This window comes from Lates calcarifer, linkage group LG12 (assembly GCF_001640805.2).
Source record: "Lates calcarifer isolate ASB-BC8 linkage group LG12, TLL_Latcal_v3, whole genome shotgun sequence".
In the NCBI taxonomy this organism is placed as follows: Eukaryota; Metazoa; Chordata; class Actinopteri; family Centropomidae; genus Lates; species Lates calcarifer.
Window position 1 is genome coordinate 19993072 of NC_066844.1, and position 25650 is coordinate 20018721.

At 39.4% G+C, this 25650-nt stretch overlaps 1 protein-coding gene across 1 annotated transcript; it reads left to right on the forward strand.

Annotated features, from left to right (window-relative positions):
- The first annotated feature begins 764 nt into the window (after nucleotides 1–764).
- On the forward strand, nucleotides 765–25398 carry mapkapk2a (MAPK activated protein kinase 2a). The gene is made up of 10 exons (XM_018686738.2): nucleotides 765–1546; nucleotides 16807–16946; nucleotides 21122–21186; nucleotides 21418–21497; nucleotides 21652–21778; nucleotides 21919–21994; nucleotides 22086–22210; nucleotides 23056–23141; nucleotides 23261–23341; nucleotides 23555–25398. Exons 1-10 carry the CDS (start codon nucleotides 1307–1309, stop codon nucleotides 23702–23704), a joined length of 1170 nt encoding a protein of 389 aa, XP_018542254.1. The 5' UTR covers nucleotides 765–1306; the 3' UTR covers nucleotides 23705–25398.
- Nucleotides 25399–25650: the final 252 nt, after the last annotated feature.

Below are 25650 nucleotides of genomic sequence, written 5' to 3' on the forward strand. Positions count from 1 at the left end.
GGAAAATGTACTCAAAGTATCAAAAGTAAAAGGGCTCAATGTAGAAAAAGTGTGAATGTCATACTATCAAATATTATAATACTGGATTATTATTACGAATACATTGTTGTGTAAACAGCATTTTACTTTTTAACAACTGTAACAGCTAATTACTATTTTCATTATGGATTAATCTGCTGCTTATTTGTCTCGATGGATCTTGAAAATAGTGAGAAATGCACATCACAGTTACCCAGAACCCAAACTGACACCTTCAAATGTCTTGTTTCATTTAATTGTCAAGTAATTGTAATTATTATAATAATTCAAGAAACAGAATTCAGTTATGCAATGAACATGAATGTTTATGCATGTACAATACTTTATGTTTTTTAAGTCTTGTAGCCGATGTAAATGTGCAAGTTGTAAAGTATAGTAACTGTAGTGTTCAGATGAATGTAGTGGAGCAAAAAGCACAGCATTTCTCTCTGAATTACAGTGGACTAGAAGCATAAAGCAGCATTGAGAGATGTAAGATACAGGTACCTCAAATTAGTACTTTAGTTAAGTGCTTGAGGATGATAAGGCCAACCTAAGTATATGCAGGAATAACAGCCAAAAGCGATGGTTATTTATGATTACATTAAAGTAATTAGGTTCTAACTTTTCCTCCTTATTATGCAGATGTGTGTCAATTTCTGCTTTGTTATATAAATCCCGTCGTTTCCTCCGTTGTACTTCTCCTTTAAGTGCCGAAAAAACCCCGGCCTTGACGTCAGCAGTAAAACCTGCTCCGGCTGGGTGTCTGTCCGTCGGGGAGTGAAGTGTGTTTGGCGTGCTACTGGTATCGGAGTTTTTGCCCTCTGTTGTCTGTCTTTCGTTGAATGTGTTTTGTCGTTTTATGACTTCATTCGCCAGGTTTTACGTTACTAATTTAGAAAGCCAACACTTTAGCCGATTTATGGGATGTTTTAGAAAAGTTCACGAAGTGCTCTTTTAGGAACCGGTGGACGGCGGACACCACCGGAGATGGATAGGCTAAGCGATAGCTGAGTTGTTAGCTGAGAATCATAGGTCAAGAATTGGACCGCGCTAGCATGCTAACGGCTAGCTAATTTAGCATTTTGTCGGCTATCTAAGTGACTTTGTTAACCTGTAACGTGAAAACTACTGACGGTTATTTCTCGGGCCTGGCTGCTACACAGCGAATAGTTTGTCAGAGGCCAGCTAACCCCAGAAGAGGACTCGGTCCTGTGTTACAAGTGAAAGGCAGAGGAGTAATCGTTGAGAGGTGGCTGTTGTTCATCTCTCAGCCCTGACTAAGAGCATGCTGTCCAACGCTCAGAACCAGCCACTGTTTCCCAATCCGGCGGGGCAGCAGAACCCGGCCGGGCAGCAGAATCCTACAGGCCAGTTCCTCCCCTTCAATGCCAGACCCACCTTACAGATCAAGAAGAACGCCATCACAGACGACTACAAGGTGACCAGCCAGGTGCTGGGTCTGGGCATCAATGGGAAGGTGCTTGAAATCTTTCAGAAGAAGACTGGAGACAAGTATGCATTGAAGGTAGGTTATATGTGACAAATAAACCGGGCAGAGGTCACGGCTGTTGAGTCAGTGCAGAACTGAGACATAGGCGCCCTGGAAAATAGACTATATTAAATAGAGTGATTCTAGTGGATGTGTTGTGTCCAGCTGTGGGTTTCTGGAACTGTCACTGCTTGCAGTGGCTGTGAGGAAGTCCATACTATCTCATCTCAGATATCACTAAAATAGATAGAGCTGATATTGTATGTAAAGAGACAGAAAATTAACCTGCAATATTTTGATTACTGATTCATTGCTTTAAGTCATTTTTAATGTGTTTTTTTTATTATTTAGTTTGTCATTAGTAGGATATAAAGACTGCAAATTAAATGTTTAAAATTGTAGAATAGCCCAAGTCACCAGGGGCAATACACAAGTTCATAAATAATGGATTACATTAACTTCAGGTGTACTTTCCCAATTTTCCATTTTTAAGCAAAAATGCCAAGAAGTCACTGTTTTAAGATTTTTAAATGTGAATACTTACTCTTTTGTTACTCCTCTACGATAATAAATTGAATACCTTTTACATTTTGACCTGTTGGTCACTCAAAACACAAACCATGAAGACATTACCTACAGCTTTTGGAAAACACAACCAGTGTTTTTCACAACGTTGTCACATTTTACAGACTGACTGGTCGATAGTTAGATTTATTGAGAGAATCAATCAGCAGGTAAAGTTTCTTCTTTATGATTGACTTGTGATTGACCTTTTTAGTGTTTATCATGAATGACCATGACTATTCTTTAAAAAAAAAAAAACAACCACATATTTGCTTATCAGTTATTAGCAGGAGGTCTGTGATTTAAATTCCTCATGTAGGTTAAAATGATTTCTCAAATTTCAAGTTGAGACAACAAGTGTTTTAAATGCAGACTGTGTATTAATCTACAACAGGTACACCACCATCTCAGCTGCAATGTTCTGCTCTTATCACAGGTGTTGCAGAGTGTTGTGAATGGTGGAGTCCACAGCACATTGCTGGGCAGGCTATGTGATGTTAAAATAGTTTCTCAATCTGCTCAAACATTTCTGAATCATGTGTTGTAATTGTTTTGCATATCACTATTTACTGCGATAAGATACGAGTAAATGTCGGTTGGTGGTTTCAGCCCTCTGTTTGTTCTTGGGATTTAAATTAAGGTGCTCCCCTGTAACTTGTTAGTTAGAGAAAGCTCAGGGCTGGCTTTAAAGTGACACCGTTGTTTCAGGAAGTACCTTTACAGATCACTTTCTGTATTGGTCAATGATTGATAAAGGACAAACGTCACAGCAGTTATATACACACACAGGTGACTCAGACGTGACCCTGTGAAGACATTTTTTACTGTAAGATAATTCAGTTTTTATTTATTGCTATAGAAGGGATTGGGATGTAACATTTGGTCAAATGACTGTTGCACAAACTCTTCCCTAAGTGAATCACAGCCCAGGAGCATCCTGTGTGGTGGTTCAAACTGAAATTCAGTCTAAATAACCAGGTCACAGCTTTCTTCACAAGAGTGTGTGTGTGTATCAAACACAGAGTAAACACACACACGCACTCTTACTCAAACCTGTTTTGTGTCGTATTGTGTGTTGGTGAGCCATGTGTTTGTTAGTAAGTCTTGAATAAGTAGGATTAAACATGGAAAGTAATTTTGTATTCTACACCATATTGTCCTGCTCAAGTGTCTTTTTGTTGGACAGTACCAATGCTTAAGCCAGTTGGAAGTTGCTGGTTTGTCAGATGAGGAGAACTTCTATCATTGCACTCTAACTCCGGTGAGGTATAGTTGCAGTGTACTAAGATTAAAGATGGGGAATCTGCATGCTGAGTATTGCGAGCTCGCAAAAAATTGATGATGCAGCATTTTGACATTATCAGGCAAGCAATTAAACATCTAAACATATCTCTTTGAAATTCTTTGCAGACAGCTAAAAACCTCTCCCAGCTAAAGATTTCAGCTCCTATTCCGCCCAGCTCAAATGTCCAGACTGTTCAAAGCCACCCACCACACAAATGTTTGCACTTCACTGATCTTACAGTGTTATTAAAAATATTTTTCTGGGGAATCAGGGTTGGATGTGGGTTCTAAGCTACTTGACTTTGAACAACTGGCATTTTTCTCAGGAATTAAAATCAGTTAAGTGATACAGACATTTAAACATCATGCGACTGACTTGTCAGTGAGAGAGGGAGCAGGAATGAGGAAAAACGATGGAGGAAGAGAAAGAGAAAACGTGCAACTGTGCACAATCAAGAGAGAAAGAGCGTGCATATGGAGAGGAAGAGAGCTCAAATTAACCTGTTAAATATTCTATATACTCAGTGTAATTCCCTGGTTTATCATTGAACTTTATGGAGCTACAGTGCAGATCACAGTCTCTGCTAACAGTGAAAATCAGACATAAATTTGTGTAAACATTATGAAATGTATTCTTAAAAACAAAGCATATTTAAAGATTTTATGACACAATAATGAAAATAGAATTTCATTCATAAAAACTGATGCTGTCTCTATGCCATTATCTACTCAACCTGCTAGAATCATTGTTTATTGTTTATTGTTTATAGTAGTGACCCCAATCAATCATTGGGGTCACTACTATAAACAAAAGTTTCACTTAATCTTATTGAACCTTATTTAAAATTCTCATTAAGACTCCCAAAACGTAAAGGAAATGTGATCTAGTTTTACAGAAAGTAATTATTAGAAATTTAGAACTGATGATTTCAAAATAAAGTTCAGTCTTTGATACCAAAATTCGGTGGCACTAGTACAAAAATAGAAATATATTCTTGATATGGGGATAAGGTGGAGGTCAAGAAGAGGGTAGAAAAGGTGACTCTGTGTGTGGACAGGTGAGAGAGAAAAGACACAGGTTCTTTAAAACCAGAGAAGCAGCAGGAAAATGCCACGACTTATCAGAGCTACAGGAGAGTTACTGGAACTGGTACTGTTTGGATAACAGCATAACTACACATAACAATGTGTGGTGAATATTTCAGTGTTGGAACTTCTGGACCAACAGCATCTGTGAGTTCCCTCTCTGATGTCAGCACCCAAATAAGTCTCTATATGTCAGATAAGGCCACTAAGTGATGTGATTGTAAAGGGCTTGTATATACTTCATTCTACGCATTTCAGTTGCCTGTCCTACTGTTTAAAATTCTCATACTCTTGTGACAGACTGTAGGCATACAGATTGATGCCTTCATTGAATGACCTAATGCCCTTGTTGTTCCCGTCACTGACGTCAGCTGAGTCAGCCCTAAGTCATCTTTTCTATTCATTAGGATTGCATTAGATGCCAGGACTAGGAATCTGCCAGTGTGTCCCAAGGTGACATCACTTTGTGAAACTTTTTACCTGTCTCTTGAACCAAGTTTTATGCTAACAATGCAGCTGAATAAGTGAGTGTCTGTGTTTGTAGGAAAGATACAGTGGTAGAGAAACAGAGAAATCCTGAAGTATCGAATAATAATAATATTTTACCACCTGTAATGCATCATACTTAATTCTGTCAGACAGAATCAATAGCTTTTACTTTGTGCTTTCTGTCTGAGACAAAGCTTTGTACCTTTCCGTGTTGATTGGTCTGCCTCTTAAGCGCACGTTCTTAAATGGTGTGAAGCATCTGCAGGTATTGTCTTACAGTGACTACATTTACTGTACATGCACACCAAAAAAATAGGTTATTGGGAGCAATTAGGCTAGGACTGAAAATAGGACTGAATTTGTGTGTCCCTTTGCACTACAATCTATGGGTAAGAAAAAGAAGTTATTTCACAAAGTTCAAATTGAAAATACATGAGATAGTTTGAAGGCATACCAGATGCCAAAACACCACATGATTTTACAACTTTGGAATGTCATTTTGGAGCTTGGGGGCAATCATTTTAGGCTCAACGTTGGTATGATAAACAGTGGAATCATGTAGTTCACGGTACAAGGTGTTCCGTCTTGAAGCTGCACATTAATGCCACACATTGTGTTGCCTGATAATGTTGCATTGCGCGGCGGCAGAAGTATTGTATGGACTGCAGGTTAATTTATTTTTTTATTACAGAAGATTCTCTCTCACTCTCTCCCTCCCTCTCTTACATTAGCTAGCTAAAGTAACTGTAAATTAAAGAGACCTTTGTAAAGGTGGATATGTCAAGCTCCCCAGTGATTAGAGTGAGCAAATCATCAGCTTTTTCATTTAAGTCACATGATGACACGAGGAAAGTTGAGCTTGATATCAATGAACGAATACATTATTATTATGAGATACTACAATTGTGTATTTATAGTTGGTGGCAATCTGTGTGGTAATTGAAACTAACCCACAGGGAATGGCTAAATGGTCAGTAAAAAGCATTTTGTTTCTTGAAGACCTCTGTCTTTTTTTCTGTGTGTGCCTGAAATATATGACTGTTTTGTGTTTTGTGAGAAAGTCTGGCTGTTTATCTCTTTAAAAACTGAACAACCATCATAAAAACTGTATCTCTATTTGTAAATACAGTGACCACTGGGATCAAGTCTGACTTGCATGTCCTGTAGACATTTTTCTTTTTTTCATTTGAACTCTACACATGAACCGACTACTGTTCAGAAACCTTTAAGTGAACTTAAATATTGAACTCCTGACCTTAATTAAAAGATAACCCAATATAATTGAACCATTTTTGTCTCTATCAATCATTTACACCCAAAAAAATTGGAAATAAGTCCAATGTTCAAAAATACTGGAGTTACCCTTTAAGGAAACTGAGTTTCTTGTTTACATGATGTGGTAGGCTGCTGGTTTATTGCACAAAGCTGGCAGTTACCAGTTTACTAAGTGCAATCAACAGACCAAGAAATTGAGGCTCACAAGCACATGTTAAAGTGATGAACAACAAAGGGTTTTTAAAAACAGATTTTAGTCTTTGTAAGAGAGTGTGGGTTCACCACTGACTCCCCAAGTCTAGTTTTCCTCATCTGGAAAGGAGTTCAGTGTGTGTTTGCCGTTAAGGTGATGTAATCATACACAGACTGACTAAGTATTTTGGCCACATTTTGTGAGTCGTTGAAGTTGCGCTTCCTGAAATTTGGAAAGATGTGCGTTTCTCTGCAGTGAAGTAAACACACCTGTCAGGGGTTGGCTAAGAAAAGAGGAACTGGAGCCACTGGCCAGTTTAAATGATTTTTTTTCCTGTCAATGGAGTTTGTATTTTTAAAAATTTCCTCTTGGACTACTATAGAGCAGAAGAATCTTGACTCTGCTTAAATCGTGAATGGTGCTTTTCACTGATACCCAACACCCACACATTGTGAGCCCCTCTGAATTTTGCACTCACTGTCAGTATGTCTGATTAAAGGTTATTGTAGAGATACAGAGGAAGAGCTAGGCCCATTCTTCAATCATGAGATGGTGAGAGAAAGGAAGGAAAAGGAGGGAGGGAGAGAGGAAGGAAGAGGTTCTGTGGTGGCCTTCTTTGAGTTGCTTCTGCACTCCTTTTTTCATCTATACCCTGATGACAGTGGCATCTCTAAGAAATCTTTGGTCATTGCTGGAGGAGTACTTACTCATCATTCCACTATGCCACTGATTACCTGCTTGAGCAAGAGCAAAATCCCCCTGCTTTCAGCATAAAATTCATTATCAGTCATTTTGCCCTGTTGTGGAAAATGTTTTGCCTCTGCATCGTGGTTTGTGTGACTGTGACCATTTTTAATAGTTGTTGATTGTGGGGGTGGTATCTTTAGCTGGAGCAAAATTGACATGACAATATTGGCAGTTGAAGTTGCAGTTCATATGTTGCAAATACTGTCATAGTGTTTCATTTATTGGGACATTAGGAATATCGTTTTGGGAGGTTATCCTCACAGTTTTCTACAGCAGTTAATAGATATCCTACTCTGAAGAGAAATACTTGAGGTGGGGAGATACATCTGTGCCTTTTTATGTATTAAGATACTGAAGCCTAATTCTTCATGGCATTGTGGAGATGGGTTGCAGTTAGCAGAACAGAGTAAAATGGAGTTGAAACCTTTAAGAGTCATAGTCATTTCAAGCAAAACAGAGCCCAGTGTGCTTCACAAGTACAGAATAAAAAGTTACGCTGAGACACCAACACAAAGAGGAACTTTTACAGCTGCCGTAATAAGCTGTGTAATTGATTGCAACTTGGTCCATTCATGCAAACTGAAACTGTTGTTTTAGTCATTGCCAGCTTCTCAAATATGAGAATTTGATGTTTTACTCTGTCGTATATGACATTAAACTGGATATCTTTGGTTCAGATTAACCAGTAATGAAAATAATCATTAGTTGCAGTCCTAGAACGTTTAGCATAATTTATTGGATTCTGTGTTTTATGAATTGCCATGTCCCTTGTTACAGATATCCAGTCTTGTCCTCGTGTTCATTTTTACCTTGAAGTACCTTATTTGAATCAAACACTAAAGAATTTGATTAAACAAATTATCACTTTGGTCAGCTGGAACTTCATGTTGGACGTAGTGATGTTATTGTAAGGAAATCATGTCTTGGTCTCTCATTCTGATTGCCATACATGAATGTTTTGATTAGGAAAGTCATATTGACTAAGTGTTGTACAAGCCTGTGGGTTGAGTCTGAGTAGATGAATATGTAAGGTGCACATCTTCAGGGAGAGTGGACTGTTTATTTGTTACTTGGCCAGTAGCCATAGTAGTAGGAGCAGAAACAAAAAAACCTGTTCATTGTCTATTCAAGAGACATTGTTGTCTTCGGATTTCTGTGCTGTATTTCATTTGTCCAGTGGCTGCAGTGGTCATAGGTAATACACGCTGGACTGTGATCAGTGGGGATCTGGGGATCTGTACTACAGCCTTTGGTGATATAAATCTGTATTGTTGAGCAAAGTTAGGGCTAAACTCACCCAATTCATTAAGATCTTATTTCTCCCCTCAGATTATCAGGAACTTGACATTTGTCACAAACAAACAGATTAGCTGAAGTAAAAGCTCCTTTGATAAACATTTATCTCAGTGCTGTAAGCTCCTTTTGACGTAATATGATTTAGTGGATTGTAATTTATATGCTCTGTGATTGGGTGCAGTAGCCACCCACACCCACACATCGACCTGTCTGTTTCTGTTGCCTCCCTTTCTGTTGAGGGAAGCGTAGTTGGAAGGATGTGGTATTGTGGTTGTTTATAGATGGACCTAAAACTAGCTAGCCAAGTGTATCTGTAGTACAGAGTAATTTCCCAGCTGATGCAGCGCTTTGTCTCACTCATTTATGAATGGTTGTCAATTCCTCAACAAGCTGTAAATAGATGTAACTTTAATTTAAAGTTTACTTTTCATGTATTGGCTGGAAATGGTCTCTCCCAGCTGTTTTTTTGTGTGCACATTTTTTTCTGCGAGGGTCTCATGATCAGTTCCCCAATGAGGAAGCAAAGCAGTTGAATAGTGCTGATTGGTGTTAACGGTTAAGGGAAGTGCATGTTTTTTTCCCTTCCAAAGTTCATTCATCCAGCCCACTACATGCTCTGTTACTCTTATATGAATATTAACCAAAAGACTGCATAATCACACTAATTTGAAGTCAAATTTGGTGGCTACAATGAGTTTACTTTTATCATTTTTACTCTGGGTATTTTTCCACAAAATTTTAGTAAACAATTCGATTATGAAAGTCACTATTGATTAAATTTATATTGATCACCTAATTAGTTTAATTGGCTAATTTGTTGTAACACTGGTGTCTTTTAGCTTCTAACATGGTGGAAGAGACAGTGGGTTTTAATAGTTTGACTACCAGTAAACAGGTACTAGTTTGCTTTGAAAGCTTATTTGCTTTCTTATTTGCTTTCTTGACAAGCGTTAGATGTGAAAATCAATGCCTCACTAATATCTGTACAGTGAATGAGTAGCTGAGCCAACTGCTGGTTAGCTTAGCGTCAAGACTGGCAATGCAGAAACCGCTAGCCTGTAGAAAGGAATCAGAATCCACCTATTAGCACCTCTAAAGCTCACTAATAAAGACATCTCTAATTAACACATTATACCTTGGTTGTCTAATCAGTACAAAAACGAAAGTAAAATAAGACTCAATTTACTTTACTTTTTTCCTGAAGTCTGAGTTGGTCGCCTGGCAACTGATGCATGTTGGGCTTCCCTGTTTTTCTTTAGTTTGTGTGTCCGAAAACATACTGTGCATATTTGCAAATATACACATACACGACCAAGTGAAAGGCCAAATCACTGGCTTACAATGTTAACCTCCTGTCCTTGGGAAGCAGCTGATAACACGGCACGCTCTTTGTATTTGTACAGTGAAGAATCAAGTATCATCTGTTACATGAGGCGCAGAGGGGGATTCACACCATGAATCATAAGGTGTCAGAAGGGAGGTGTTAGTGAGGCCAGCTCAAAGGGAGGCATCAAGGTAGAGACTGTCAAAAATTTGCCACATGACTGTAATCTCTACTTCACTTCTTGAGCAATGCTTATCTGTTTATTATCTCCATCTGTCTTTTTCCATGACAACTCTGCAGTTCCTCTCAAAGACTACTCCCTCTCCACTTTGTTTCTGTGCACGTCTTCCAGTCTGTATCAGGAAGTGAGACAGCTGCTTCTGGGTGCCGTACAGATGTAGACCTCTCTCACTTCCTCCCCCTTGCTACTCTCTTTTTTTTTTTCATAAATGTATGTTGTGTACTGGGACACCTGCTGGCTAAAGATATTCATCTGCAAGCTAGTTATGTGTCTTGTGAGGTTGGCTGTCACAAGTAATGACCGATGCTTTACTCTGACTGATAATATCTTCATGGCACAGACATCTTGTTTTTCAGAGGTGTGTTCAAACTAAATGTAAAATAATTTTTCACCTAATGTTAGTGGCATAATTGACAGCTGGAGTGTTTTTACACCCATTATTTATTTGCCCCAAACAGCCTGTTATGCTGACAGTACATGCAGCATGTTAGCTGTAGCTAGCAAGGAACGTATGAACCAACTCTGTGTAGTTTTTTGTGTTTGTGTCAGCTTTATAAGCAGTCATGTCAAAATTCACTTCACCTGCAGTCTGAACACACCGCCATTGCACTAAATTTACGTGGTTTCCTTTTGTACCCACATAAACAGTGTTAACATTGTGTGTTAACAACATGAGTCTGATTGACTGAACTTAAGCACACAGATTTCATAGATTTCAGGCATCGCTGAAACTTAAAAATGTACTATACACAGGTTACAGCACATTTGTTCATATGCATTGTGCACACACCTAAACCTACCTCTAAAGTCTTAACCCTCAAAAAGCTTTTTGAAAGTGTGCTAGAAAGTGAAAGCCAGCCAAAATGTTCTCTCTCCTGAGGTCTCAAACTAAAACTCACACTGGTCCTCACAAAGTAAGTGTACACACACACACACACACACACACACACACACACACACACACACACACACACACACACACACACACACGGGTATGTGATGGTCTTGTGAGGTCTACCAGATGTCTTTAATCAGATCATGTCCTATGGACACACAAACATGTTTGCTGCTTCACTGAGTCACACACGCATATAGAGAGAGATTGTTGTTTAACCCTTTTTGTCAGGTTAAAGGGCTTTTCTGATTGAGCCAAGCTTAACCTGTCACCCCCCTATACTCTCTCTTTTCCACAGAATATCACTGCCCTATCACCCTCACTGTGGTATTTTTTTCTGGTTTCACTATATCGACATTATGCTTTTTCTTGGCTCACGAGCGGCAGGTGGAGGATGGGTGCTCTTTAAGCTTTTCCCCCATCCCACCTCCCACTGTCCTGCCCTGGGCTTGGGGGCTTTTGTCTTGGCTGGAGGAAGTGTATTGTGTGCCCATCTGGCCCCCCCTTATCTCCCTCCTTCTCCCTAAGCTTTAGTCTTTAGCCTCAAAGGGCCAACAGCAGATGGGGGGCCATGCAGTCACACAAGCACCAGCAGAGAGGTGACGGGGGTGTGTACTCATGTGCGTGTGTAATTGCGCATGTGTTAAAAAGACAGCGTGAAGTCTTTGTTTGTGAAGGGAAGTCTGCTATATTTAGATGTGCTTACATTATTTTTGGTACATGATTCTTTTTTCCGGTACATACATGCACATTTGTCAACCTTTCAGTTCCACTTTGACAGTTGGACATCAGGTTAACAATTAATGTATTAATTGAGTAATCTCATCACATAAACTTCCCTGTGCGGAACAGAGCAATCCAAAATGACTCTTATTGTCGCCTATTAGTTAGTAATGTCAGTTTACACAGCCTTGTAGTTGGTATGAAGTCCACAAGGCTATTGGCTAGCAGTGAGTAGAAAAGAAATAGCATTTTATGGAAGCCTATTGTAGTCAGTTGATGTAAGTGATGTGTCTTACTTTATTTATGTGTGTTGATTTGTGGTCTTAAATGTGCAATAAGACATTTAACCAGTACTTCTACCACCTGATCTGCCACTGCTCTCCATCATCCCACACTAACAGATGTTTAAAAGACTTTATCTGGCTATCTACTTCCATGTGTGGACCCAGTGTAATGCTTTTGACTTTGTTGGGATTCCAGTTACAGGCAGGCAGTGTCTTTGAGCTACTAATTTGCTGCTGATTTGGGAAAATGTTTGAAGTCTAACCTATGTTGAATCACCATTCATCACAAAACAACCCCCAAACAGTGGCACTAACAGTGAGCCAGTCAGTGTCAAATAAAAGATAGGGGGGATGTAAGAGGATGTCATGACCTGTACACCCATCTGGTGATGGTCCTGGCTGGACACACACGTGTGTTACAGATTATACAGTAACATATGTCCATCTACTCTATCCTGATGTCAACAGTGGTGTCGGTAGTGATAGGAACTGCAGTGGCAAAATTCCAAAATGACGAAAATTGGAAACAACAGTTGCTAATGTTGATCTATTATTACTGAAAACATGTTATATCATTAGTTACATATTCTAAATTAAACTTAGCTTCTAGTTGAATCAGTTTAGCTCATGCCTTCTACATTTTCTACATGGGACCTTTTCCCCGCAGGCATTCTGACTTGTCAGAAGAAGAAAAAGCAATGGCAAAAAGTCAGCACTTAAAAAGATTTATTATTTGCTCAATTAAAAAAACAAAACACAACTTTTCTGCCAGTTGTGTCCATCAAAATCATTTTGGACCCTGCGCAGGTCAGTTTCTGTGACATGAAAATCAAGATAGAACAAGAGATCTACACTGATGCCATGAGACCATGGAGCTGCAGTCTGATGTGAATCAGTGGCAATTGTTGTGTTTTACATTTACAGCAAAACTGGCAAATTTTATTTTCTTTCTCTACATTGTTACAGCCCTGCTGGATGCTACCCAAGCCTGCTGGAGCCTGTGTGGAACACTGCAACTGCCTGTGTGCCATTTTCAGTATTTCATAATGCAGAAAACACTTGTTCAATCCTGCAGAGTTAAACTTTTTTAATTGATGTTTTCTTCTGTCATATCTGTAGTAGGTGGAAGTTGAGAGGTCCTTTAAGAGTTGAGAGGCCCATAAATACTCACATTTCCAATAATAGATTTTGTACCTTAGTTTCATCGTGAGAATCACTGAAAAAGTAAAATGCCTCCAAAATCTTGGCCATTATGTCAGAACATTGTAGACGTCAGTGTCCCAGGATTACAGAGCATCAGCTCTGTCCTATGCCTGTAGTGTTTATGTCCAGTCCACAGGTTCATGTGTCCGTTGGGGCGTTTTCACTGCTGTGACGCAGGAAGTAACACCCACCCTTGTTTGTTCTGCCCCAAAGGGTGGTTGAACTGTGCTGTGTGTTCAGTGATGAGATAAAGCCAAGAGTAATACAGCACTACGCCATACCAGCTCTTCCTGGCAACAGAGACAGTCACTTTTTATTGGTCAGTCAGTCACTCCTGAGTCCCTTGCCTCTCATCTGAAGAGTTAATGTATTTTGTAACATGTCAGCACATAGATTCAATAGTCACTACTAAAGCTAACTCATTACATAAATCTTAGTACAACAGCATGCTGTCACTGAGATTATAGGAGTATAGAAGTGCAAATCTGTATGTTATCTCTCATGTGTGAGGTCTTGTTTTTCCTGTCTGTCCACTGTCTGTCAGTACTTTCTTTTTTCATAATATCCTCCTTTTTTTCTCTCTTGTAGGTTGTATTTCCATTACCTTCATCTTTATGAGTTTGTCTACAGTCATGAGTTCACACACAGAAGGCAGACGTAGTATCACTTTTGTGTTTGCTAACTAACAGCGTTAATCGCAACAAGCTATGTTGTTGCAAAAATGGATCTTGTCAAAACATAATTTGGTAGCTCTTTCCAATAAAAAGACAGCTGTTTGCCAGCTGACTGTCAGCACTTGATAGCTGCCAGCTTGGACAAAACTTGAAAATGCTGCACCACAGAGAGAAAGTCAGCTACATAATCACAGAGCTGCCTGCAGTGAACTCTTTAATCCAAATGTAATCAAAATAATAAAGCATTCAAAATCCTGGCATGCAAGAGTGATGCGGAGAAACATTGAATCAGTATAATTATGAATCTAAAAACAAGAGTGTAAAAATAAACCTGTGCCTGAACTCTACACTGCTGTGAGGGGCATAGTAAACCTTTTACTGCTGACCATGCTGGCTTTGTACACAGTATAATGAAGATCTGCTGAAGTGTCTAAAGCTATAAGAAATGTAGATGACAGAGAAGTCTGGACACATTTGAATTGTTAATGATCACAGACAGTGATCAGTTTGGCTTTACAAGCAGTCATAGCATAAATATATCCTCATGTGACCTGTCTGTTTTGAACCAAGCAGTGATAATAATGCACTGCTTTAACTGTTGCATAAAATGTTTTTCAATATCTTGGGGTAATTTAATTTAAATGAAAATCCATTACAATAATGGTATATTACCCTGGACTGCTGTCATGATTCTACAACAACTTTGACTTGTTTCATACTGAAACTGGAGCATGAATAGAGAACTTTCTGGCTTCAGCTAAGGTGGGTTTGAGCTCAGGCACTTTGCAGGTTTAAGTGTGTCCTGGTTGAACTGGGTGGAGTACTTTCAGTGGACTGAGTGAAAGGTCATAATTAGGCATTGACTGGAGGTGGGTGGAGGACTCAGGTTAGAGCTGTCAGTGTATTTACACACACAACAAACTCTTGTCTTTCTGAAGTCGCCCGATTTCTAAATCATCTTGTGAGAAACCTGGTTTCTGTAACCGGGGTAGGGGATTAGGGAAACCTGACTTGCCCAGTAAGATTTCTCCTGGAAAAAGCTGATTTCTCAGACATGTAAATGTGGGGTTTCTAATTGGATTTTTCCATATACGCATGCACATGAAAAAGACTTCAGTATCCTACAGCATCACAAGTATCCCTGTGACAGCACAGGGACCGGATGAAAGGTGAGATCATTACACCACCAACAATACATCCTCATATTCAAGATAACTGCATGCAGAGAAGCTTTGAGGGGTCTAAAAAGTCATCTAAAGTCATGTGTTCCATCTCTGAAAACTTTACAGTTTGTAACTTTGAGACACAGCTTTGCCTGTCCTCTCACTGTTTCATTAGCCTTCTAGTATCCACCCACCCACACAAACAAAATCTGAAAACAGTGTCTTTTATCACAAATGCAGTTATTACAAGTAAGTAATGCTTCTAAAATAAGGCAGGTAGGGGAGAAATCTCATTATTGACCTGTCGATTTACAGGAAACAGACACAGTGCAAGTAATCATATTGTCTGATATCCTGTGTAACCCGGTTTTTCTGAGTAACCTGGTGCTGACAGTCCTGTGTGCCAGGCCTGACAGCAGACTGGACACTCTGGCTCGCCCAGCTCTCATTGCCCGCTGGAACGAAGCCCACTGTTGTGTTGTGACCGTGGGAAGGGTTGGAATGTAATACACAATGAGATGGACAGACGATGGCTCATTGTCAGAGCTACAAGGCTGAATTCTTTCCACTGACTGACAAGGATATTCTTAGGATTTTACATGTGGAATTGTATTCTGTGTCATATAATTAAGTCTATAAACAAACACAGGTGCTTGTTCAACATTAAATTGTAACTACCTCACAACATACTTTGAGCAGCTGTATTTTTGAAAAGTAGAAAACCCTACTGTGTGTAGTTGAAGTATTTTTAAGAAAAGGAAAAGTTTTTTGTAAGTTCAGATAAATTCTCATTTCAGTATTGTTTTTAAAACCATATAATCTATACTTTCTCCTGCTTGGTGGACTTGATGGTTATGAAGATGATTATCTTATATTTACTCTGTGAGACAGGCTGGAGCTCATAGTTCAGAAGTTATATTTGACTAAGCAACTTTTTTACTACTGTAAGGGAGTCTACAAGTTTCCTGTGACAATCTCCATGGCATGTGCTGTGTTATTTACAACTGGGACGGCCATAATACATGACCCTGTCCAGATTAAGTTCCGCTTTATCATACCCAGTTTCAAAAACTCATTCTTTGCTCAGATGAATATCATTAGGTAACCTAGTTTTATTCCAAAAAAAAAGTTGTCACATTTTTCAAAACATTTTTTTTGGTTATGAATTGTTAATACACATTCTGGCTGTTTTCATTAATGCAGGTGCACAAATAGCTTGTTTAAATTCCGTATATAGAGCAATGTAGTACTGAATTTAATTACACCTGGCCATAAGGCCTGAGTCATCAGACACCATAAGGCTAAGGTTCCTGAGTGTCCTTGAGCCACATGCTGAATTTATAAATGTTTCAGAGACATTTTTCTGCAACTGGCCTTCAGGTTTGACTTGCTGGTGTAGGGTGGTGAGCTGAGTGTGATTCTGAGCAGTTAATAGATAAATGTATTATAACAAAAAAATCATTTAAATTGATGGTGCTGTTGTTTAATGGTGTATTGACCTGGTGTCACATGCAGGGGGTGCTACATTCACTTAAAACTGGATTAGAAAAACAAAGAACATCTTTTCAATCTTCTCCCAGCTGATGGCAGCACTGCACTTCTGTCCTTTATGTTAACTGATGATGTGAATTAGTAGTGGCATCTACTTAGCCTCTGGTTTCCTTTAATCTAGTAAAAGACATCAGTTTAGGCCACACCTGACTAATCCCAGCATAAAACAGATGAGTATCAGGGGTCCAGTTTTTCACTTTATCCATTTTTTTTACAAGCAGGAAGGAAGGAAGCAACAGTTAATGAACTTACTGTGTGTTTATATTTGATGTTAATCAGCCTCACCCTCTGCTCTTCTGTCCAGATGCTGCAGGATTGTTCAAAGGCCCGTAGGGAAGTGGAGCTTCACTGGAGGGCATCACCTTGTGCCAACATTGTGCGCATCATTGACGTCTATGAGAACCTCTATCAGAGCAGGAAGTGTCTTCTCATTGTCATGGAGTGGTGAGTGCACAGTCGCGGTAACACACACACACACACAAGCACTTAAATGTCTGTCATTAAGGAGTGGTGAATACAGTTATCACAAACGACTGCATCTCACTGTCTTCCTGTGAGAAGCTTTTTCATTGTCGGTGAAAGCAGTCATGTTTGGGCCTTGGTTAATCACAACTAGTGATACTCTTTCTGACACGTGTATACCATATGTGAATGTGGGAGTCTTTAAACACTAGTGAGATAATGGTTATGATAAAAGTTGCTCTAAGCACATTTAAGCCAGGTCTTATTGTAAACCTGTTCTACATGACCTTAGTAGAAACTGACCCATTTCCTCTAAACAGGCTTTTTCCACATCCTTTTTATTTCCACCTTGCAGCACTTCAAACCACCAACACCCCATTTTGTCACACGTGCACCTAGGTTTTGTGGTTAATGTTGTAGAGCAGAGGTAGTGGTCCTGACTGCCGACATACTCACATGCAAATAGGCTGCAGATGATGACTAATTTCCTTGAGAAAATGAGCTCAGCACAAATTGCCAATAAAGAAAAGTTCTTCTGACGAAACTAAAACATTTCCTAGAATATCACACTAGGCTGTCCCAGAATCACAGTGAAATCTATCTATTCGGTATACTTTCCTTCTGAATCAGCAGAAAGTGGGTCAGTCTGATGACCTGTATTTTGCTGTTGAATTTTCTTTCCCATCTTGTGTAAAGGGTCACCATGTCACGAAGTAAATTTCATTACCTGACACAAATGTTCACATGGACTCAGTGATGAATTCATTAGATTTTGGTGGTCAAAGGTTAAGGTCACTGTGACCTTACAAAACATGTTTTTGGCCTCAAGGATGCAATATCCTAGAAAGTATTTGAGGGAATTTCACTTGGACTCAAAGATAGACTAATTAGATTTTAATTGTGTGAAGATTTGAAATGTGAGGTCAAAGGTCAAGGCCACGGTGACCACATATTCTTGTGAATGCAATATAACTGGAATGCGGGAGGCAATTTCACTACATCTGGCACATATGTTCACATGGACTCAAGGATATACTGATTAGCATTTGGTGGTCAAAGGTTAAAGTTTAAGTTCACTGTGACCTCACAAACTTTTGACCTCACAAACCTTTGGCCTTTTGCCTTAGAATAAAGGCAAATAAAGGAAAATCAAGGTATTGACAGGTGAACTAACACATTTAGGTTTGGTTTTGTCATGGGACTTATTGAGACACACAAACAAAAACATAGACTAATGTTAGCCCTATCCTTTGTAGATAGTCTGAAAGTTCCAGCTGCATAATCTATTCCTACTTCTCTTTTAACTTAAGAGACTAAATAGTTGGACTCACTCAAGAGGGCTTGGTCAGAGTGGCAGTGAGGGGCAACGACTTTGTAACATAGAAAACATATTGGCCAAGTAATTTAACATTAGATAACAAAGGTAGTTATGACAATATGCAACACACTGAAGAATCTGTAAGCCACCAAATACAGACGAAGTGCTGAGAGAGACTGTAATTAATGCACCTTGTCACCATCAGTGCAAATGTAAACTTTTGTTCAGTTTGTAAAAATGCATTTGATAAAATAACAAAGCATCACCAACTTGATTAAAGAAACATTTTTTGACTTGTGACTCCGTTTCCGAAAAGAACAAAACAAAAAAAACAGCTGATGTGTATCGGGGTTTTTTCTTAACGGTTTGATATTTGAGTGAGTACATGTCATCATCCCTGCTGCCAAGGTGTTTCCACACTGTACACGAGATGTGAAAGAGAGTAGATAAAAATGTGTAAGGGTGTTACAGTGTTTCTGCTGTGATGGTGCTAGATGTGCAATCTTAGTACTTCCATTCTCATCAAAATCATTAAGTATCTATTCTGCTGAGAATTCACACTTCGCCTCTAGACACTTTCAGAAACAAGGGTGGGGTCAAGAGACCCGCATTGTATCTCTCTCCTATCCTTTGGCCACATAAGAAAACTTGTCAGACCAGTGTGAAAACTGTTTGCAGAATTGAAGAACTGCCTCATTGCTGGAGGTTACTCACACTGCAGCTCTTGTATAATATTACAATATACCGCATCAAGCTGCTGTCCGTTTCTCAGTATGCAGAATGCGAGTGATTAATTATGAGAAGTTTGGAGTGTGCTGTGGTTAGCACAGCCAGCCCACGGTCTGCGGGTCCTGCTCTCCCGTTAACACATACGTGCCTGAAGAATCGGTCTCTGCTTTCATGCATCTTTGGTCTCATAGACACACACATAAAATTGGCATTGATGATTTGACCTGAAACTGACACAGTCATAGTCAGCAAAATGATTAAATGAAACTTATCATCAAGTATGTAAAGTAGCATTTTCTCATACTCAAATGAATTCACGTTAACCATATACTTTGTATTTGACAATACCTGTTTACACCAGTAACTTTTTCAATAAGCCCTCGTTTTGAATGTGCCTTAGTAAATACTCATGCTGTTTACAAATGTGCAAGTCTTTTAGTGGATCTGGGAATAGTGAGTAATATTCAGTTATTTATTTTATAAATTGTGTAGTTTTGGTGATCATTAAAAAAAAAACAACAACAAAAAAAGCATGAAAGCTAGTCCAAGAGCACAGTGTATGTTTTGTCTTTAAGACCATGACTCCCAGCTCAGCACTTCAAGATCCCTTTGCTCCTAACCAAACACTGAGGACCAAAATCAGATGAGAAGTTGGCTCTTTACAGTGGGTCCAATGTAAATGCCAAGCTTTTTGAAGTAGATTTTTGCATCAAACACCTAAATGAGCAGAGCCTCCTTCTTCTTAATTTCCTGCTCAATAAAGTCCAATTTGTGTCATTTAATTTAAGTGATTAAGTGCCAAATATGTCTAAGCTCTAAAGTCAGTATTATAAACCCTTTGATAATAGAGTTATTTATGCATTTATCTCTGAAATGGGTTTACAAAGAACTCTCCTAGTCATATCAGTGCAGTGTCGCCATTTTCCAGTCTCAGATAAAAGGCCAGTACAAAGATAGTTACAGTAACCGTTAACTGTTTTAATTCATTTTCTGGAGAAAATGGAAAATCTTAGATCTGTTTTCCACAGAAGTAACTGAGCTCAAAGTAATTAGGTAGAAATCAGTGTGTGGCTTGACTGCTTTGTGGCTCTGGAAATGATTGTTTTCCTCTTGATTTTTTTTGGAATTACGCTCATAATGTTCTCGCATTTCCGATTGACCTGTACTATGGCTGATAGGCGTTGATCTCTCTTTCTCTCTCAATCACACGCTAACTAACGTGTGTCAGTAGTGTCTGTGTCTCATATTGAATTTTTGTGTGTTATTGGAAAAACTGAATATTATGATTCATCATTGTTCGTCATCACCGCACCATAGAAAATGTGTGATTTCATATAGATGACGTGATTTGTCTTCACATCTGCTGAAACTGTGGTGAACTCCTGTGTAAGAGTTTTAATAGGTCACCAGTACTGGTCATACCGAGACTAAAAGTGTGCAAAGGACAGAAATGTATACTGTATTAATTAGTTGAAATGTCCATAAAAATGTTTGAAGTTTTTCTGTTATGTGTTTTTTGTATGGCTAATAAATTGCTGCGAATGAACAAGCATATCTAGCATTTCAGGTATATTCAGCCATAGTTTAAACCCCTGAAAATGACTGTTTCTGTCATCTGGTCACTACCGCTGACCTGTGATTGTTGCTGTTGAGGTTACTTACTGACCAGGTCTGTCACATGGTTATGCTGGTGTGCAAAAGGTATGAGCTAATCTTTCAGTTGGTTTCACACAGTAATCACCTAGGTAGGTCAACCAGCAGACCACAGACCACCTCTACCAGCAAACCAGTCAGAGGAACGGAGAAAAAAAAAACGTCTGCATACTCTTTGCTTTGAAACAAGTGGGTTGTTTCTCACAGTTGGGACCACAGTCAGGCTAGAGCTTGCATCATGACAAGCAGTCTTTTTATTTGGCTATAACATTTGATCATATGGTGGTTTGGGGTTTCAAATTAGCCTTTCTCTGCTAATTTTAGTTCACTCCTACTCAAATAAAATGAGTCTGCTGAGGTCAATTTCCCCTTTGTGTTTCCACTTCTGTTAGTGCTATACGCCACCAGAAGCATTATCTTTTTAAAAAATCTCTGATCTTGACCTCTTTTTTTCCAGCATGGACGGGGGTGAACTTTTTAGTCGAATCCAGGACAGAGGAGACCAGGCCTTCACAGAGAGAGGTAACAAGCTTATGTTGACTGAATACTGTAATATTTTATTAAGTGATAATAAAGCACACTGGTTCAGATACACCACTACATCCACACAGGCGCACACAGCTGGCACCTCTTAAATATAAAAATCACATGTAAGGTCCATAACATTATGCAGTCCCTACTGGTGACATTCACATTTGCTGCTGTCTGTGGCCTCCAGTCTCTGTTAAAGAGTGTTTTGTCTCTTCACTTCAGAGGCATCTGATATCATGAAGAGCATAGGGGAGGCCATCCAGTTTCTGCATGCCATCAACATTGCTCACAGAGACGTCAAGGTTTGTTTCATAAATTTATATTTTCACAGGAAATTGATACAAAGTTTTCCTTCTCATCATTGAGAAATCAAAGGAATCTGAGAGGTGGGTTTAAAGGATGAACTAATACATTCTTCATTTTTTTTCTGTCTTACTTCCCGAATCATTCTTTCAGCCGGAGAATTTACTGTATTCTTCGAAGAGGCCCAACGCCCTGCTCAAACTCACAGACTTTGGCTTTGCCAAGGAAACCACCTCACACAACTCTTTAGCTACTCCCTGCTACACACCGTACTATGTTGGTAAGGACTGATTTCAAGTACTCAAATATTCCTTCTACTACTTGCTTATAGATCGATAGTATAAAAGAACATTTAACACATTTCTCTTTGACTTTCTTCTCTCCATTACATTTCTGTAATTCCTCTCTTTCAACTTACAGCTCCTGAGGTTCTGGGCCCAGAGAAATATGACAAGTCATGTGACATGTGGTCTTTGGGTGTCATCATGTATATCTTGTAAGTCAGTCGTTTTGTAATCTCCCTCATCCCTTCACCTCCTTCTTGATTGAGTGCAGTGACTAATGCTGCCATGTTCAACCGTCACCAGGTTGTGTGGATACCCTCCTTTTTATTCTAACCATGGTCTAGCCATCTCTCCTGGGATGAAGAAGAGAATCAAGATGGGCCAATATGAGTTCCCCAACCCTGAATGGTCTGATGTATCAGAAGAAGGTAAGTCTATAAATGTAAACCGCTACGTACTCATTTAAATGTAGTAAACTGAGACTTTTGCCTTTTTCCTAAAACTGATTCAAAACCAAATTATGTGAAGAACTGTTTATGAAGGAAGTACTTTTTAAACTAAATATGTGAAAATACAAGTCAGTGAATAGGCTGATAAACAGAGGAGTGCCTGTCATGTGTCAGTCTTCTTACTTTCATTTAAGACAGAAATAACATTTGACCACAATGTTATTGTTTGACAAGCCTCCTCAGGCTCTCTTTACAAAGCATCACATCTAAACATGATGAACAAGCAGATCTGAACTTTCTGACCAAGAAATTGAAACTAACTGGTGCTTATTTTCCACCAAATTCACTGCAATTGAAAGTGATGTCTTATTTCCTGAGTGATATAAAATCATCAAAAGAGAAGCTGTATAGTGAAGGTTTGGCCGACACCTGCCCTATATCTATCAAAGGGGGGATTATATAGGTATATGTGTGGAAAATTAAAAGAGCCAGATGGGTTGTACTTACTGTAATACACTGCTCAAGAACCCATGCGATCCTTACTATCGGTGTGCGCATTTGCCTTTTTCACGGTAGGATTTCACAGTTCCGTTTGAGATGAAACCAGCAGCAGCAGTATCCACCAGAACTTTAGCTGGCTGCAGTCTCAAATCTTGCACTTCTTTTTTCCACTTCACATAACATACTTCAGAAGAAAACAATGAGCCCTGCCTGCATTTGTATGTGTGTGCCTCATCCTAGTTCATCTGTCAGATATGAACAACAGTTGCAGTAGCCAAGACTTTTTTTCTATTTATTGATGTAAATAATAATTGTGTTCGCAGCTAAACAACTGATTAGGACCCTCCTAAAGACTGAGCCGACCCAAAGGATGACCATCACAGAGTTTATGAATCATCCATGGATCAATGTAACAACATAAGCATTTTTTCTAGATTGCTTTCATACCGTCTTTTCAACTCTGTTTTTTTGTGGCTGATATCCCTACGCTGAAGTATGATTTGGATGTTTCTGTGGATCTTCTTAAAGCAATCGATGGAGGTTCCCCAGACCCCACTTCACACCAGCCGTGTACTAAAGGAGGAGAAGGACACATGGGAGGAAGTCAAGGTCAGACATTTGATTATCTTTGTTGTCTGACTGCCAGTGCTATCAAGAAAGATACCTATGATTAGCTTAGCAAGTGACGTGGTATACCCCATGCTGCAGCTTTCATTGGCTTGACAAGCAAAGCAGTGTATTGTGATGATGTCTGTTTGAAAACAACAGACTTTGGTTGGATAAAGCAAGTGGCCTCATGAGCTTCTTCTCTTCATATTTCAGGAGGAAATGACCAGTGCCTTGGCAACAATGAGGGTTGACTATGAGCAAATCAAGATCAAGACCATTGAGGACTCAACCAATCCACTGCTAACGAAACGGAGGAAGAAAGCCAGTAACGCCATGGTGGACCCACAGGCCGCTGCCCACTGAAAGATGCACGCATGCATGCACATATAAACACAGGTTGTAAAAAGGAAGCAATAATTTGTCGACATGTGAGTCGCATTGCATGGATTTTCTCAGTGTTTTATTTTTCATGGCAAATTCTAATGTTTTGTAGGAGTGTTTGTTTTTATTACTCTACCATTTTAACAAAGCCACCACTCTGCTCTGGCAGGGAGGATGGCGATCTGTGTTTCTACACCATTGAAGAGATTCTAGAAAAGGGGAGGTGAGGGAATCGGTGAGATCTCTCTCCTCCCCTTTCCCAAATATCAGGTTGTGTACTCAGAGGGGCTCGAAAGTTGGAATAGGACATACGAAGCCTTAGCATTAGCAGTAGTTCTCTTTCACCCCCACGGCCCTGTTCTAGCTCCTGCCCCAAAACCTGTGAATGTTAAATCAAATGGCTAAATCCCAAAAATTAAAGCAAGGGAAGGTTTCTTTTACGTACATGCAAAGTAAACAGATGTATTTTGAACTGACAAGTAGAATGTAAGGACTCTGTCCCTGACTCTTGGGATTAGCTGGAAGTGGTTGCGCATTTCTAGGACTTGGACTGGGAGCGTCTGTCAGGTTCAGTTTGTCTTTGTGAATGTCGAACAGAGGCCTATGCACTCACTTAAAGGCCATGTGCCATTCAGACAGAGCACCTCACTCATGGCCCCTCTCTCCTGTTTTAACCTATGCTTGTTTTTCAGGTACATCGTTTTAGGGCAGAGAAGGATTGGCACGTTTAAGAACAGAAACTGGCTCGTCTTTCTCCTGCATGTAGCTCATAGGAGAGTAGGAGCCAATGATACTGTATTTTTTCATGGATTTTATGAACATTTTAGGATAGGCCTTACTCAGTGTTGCTAAACCAGCAAATTGCTTTTAACCCCTGCCTACTATTTGGTTCAGGCTTTTACCAATGTCATGCTTCAGAATTTATAACATTGCCAGATTATATTTCAGGTTATTGCTATGCAGATGTGTTTGTCAGCTTGAAGTACTGCTAGGCCCTTTTTGTAAGTGTTGATTTCTGCAGAATGTGTTGGAGAGATGTCAAGCAACAATAGGGAGCGTTTGTGTGTTTTTATGTGTGCCGTAGCACCCTTTAGGGAGTACATGGTTCAGATTGGCCATTCAGAGCTACTGTTGGTTACACCAGCTCAACTGTCAGGAGTCTCAGTGGGACTAATCTGGTGCAGTGCCAGTGTTCTCCAATGCCTGGAGGATTCAAAAGAAAGTAGGGAGTACTTGTTGTTCCTCTCCCCTGAGCAGAATCTGACGTACCACCAGCAAGCTGTCATCACATTCAAAGAGGGTGTGATGGTTGGTTCCTCTTCAATGTTCTGTTAATGCAGCAGGAAACTTCCCAGCTCACTGGGGATCATGGGAAATGATTGTGTTACTTTTGTCAGTTTGGTCCACTTCACTTTGTAAAATCACATCCACATTAGCTGTCGCATCGCACCTACAAATCTCTCACTGTAAAAATGTTCATTGAATGTTTGGGGCAATGCCCCCCCGCCCCCGTTTTTTTTTTTTTTTTTTTTTTTTAAATCCCTCTCAACACTTTTTTTTTTTTTGTAGTGGAAGCACAGATGTGTTTGTTTTTTTCCCCTCCTGTCATTGAGTCTGTTCAGCTCCGTACTTTTGTCTGCTTCAGCTTTGGATTAAAAAAACACATAAAGCACAAACCTGCTCACCTATTTCTCCTCATTTTCTGAACTCAAAATGTTTTGACAAGAGCAAGTAAGAAAACAGACAAAAGAGGCTTTAAACCTGTAGTTCTTTTCTCAAATATATTTTTTATGAAATATATATAAAAATAAAAGAAATACCGTACTTCTGTAGCACAAAGCACAATATAGCATGTCAAGAATTGTATTGATGACAACAGTAATGTCTTTTTGCTACATAATAATTTCACCTTTTTTTTTGTAAACTCC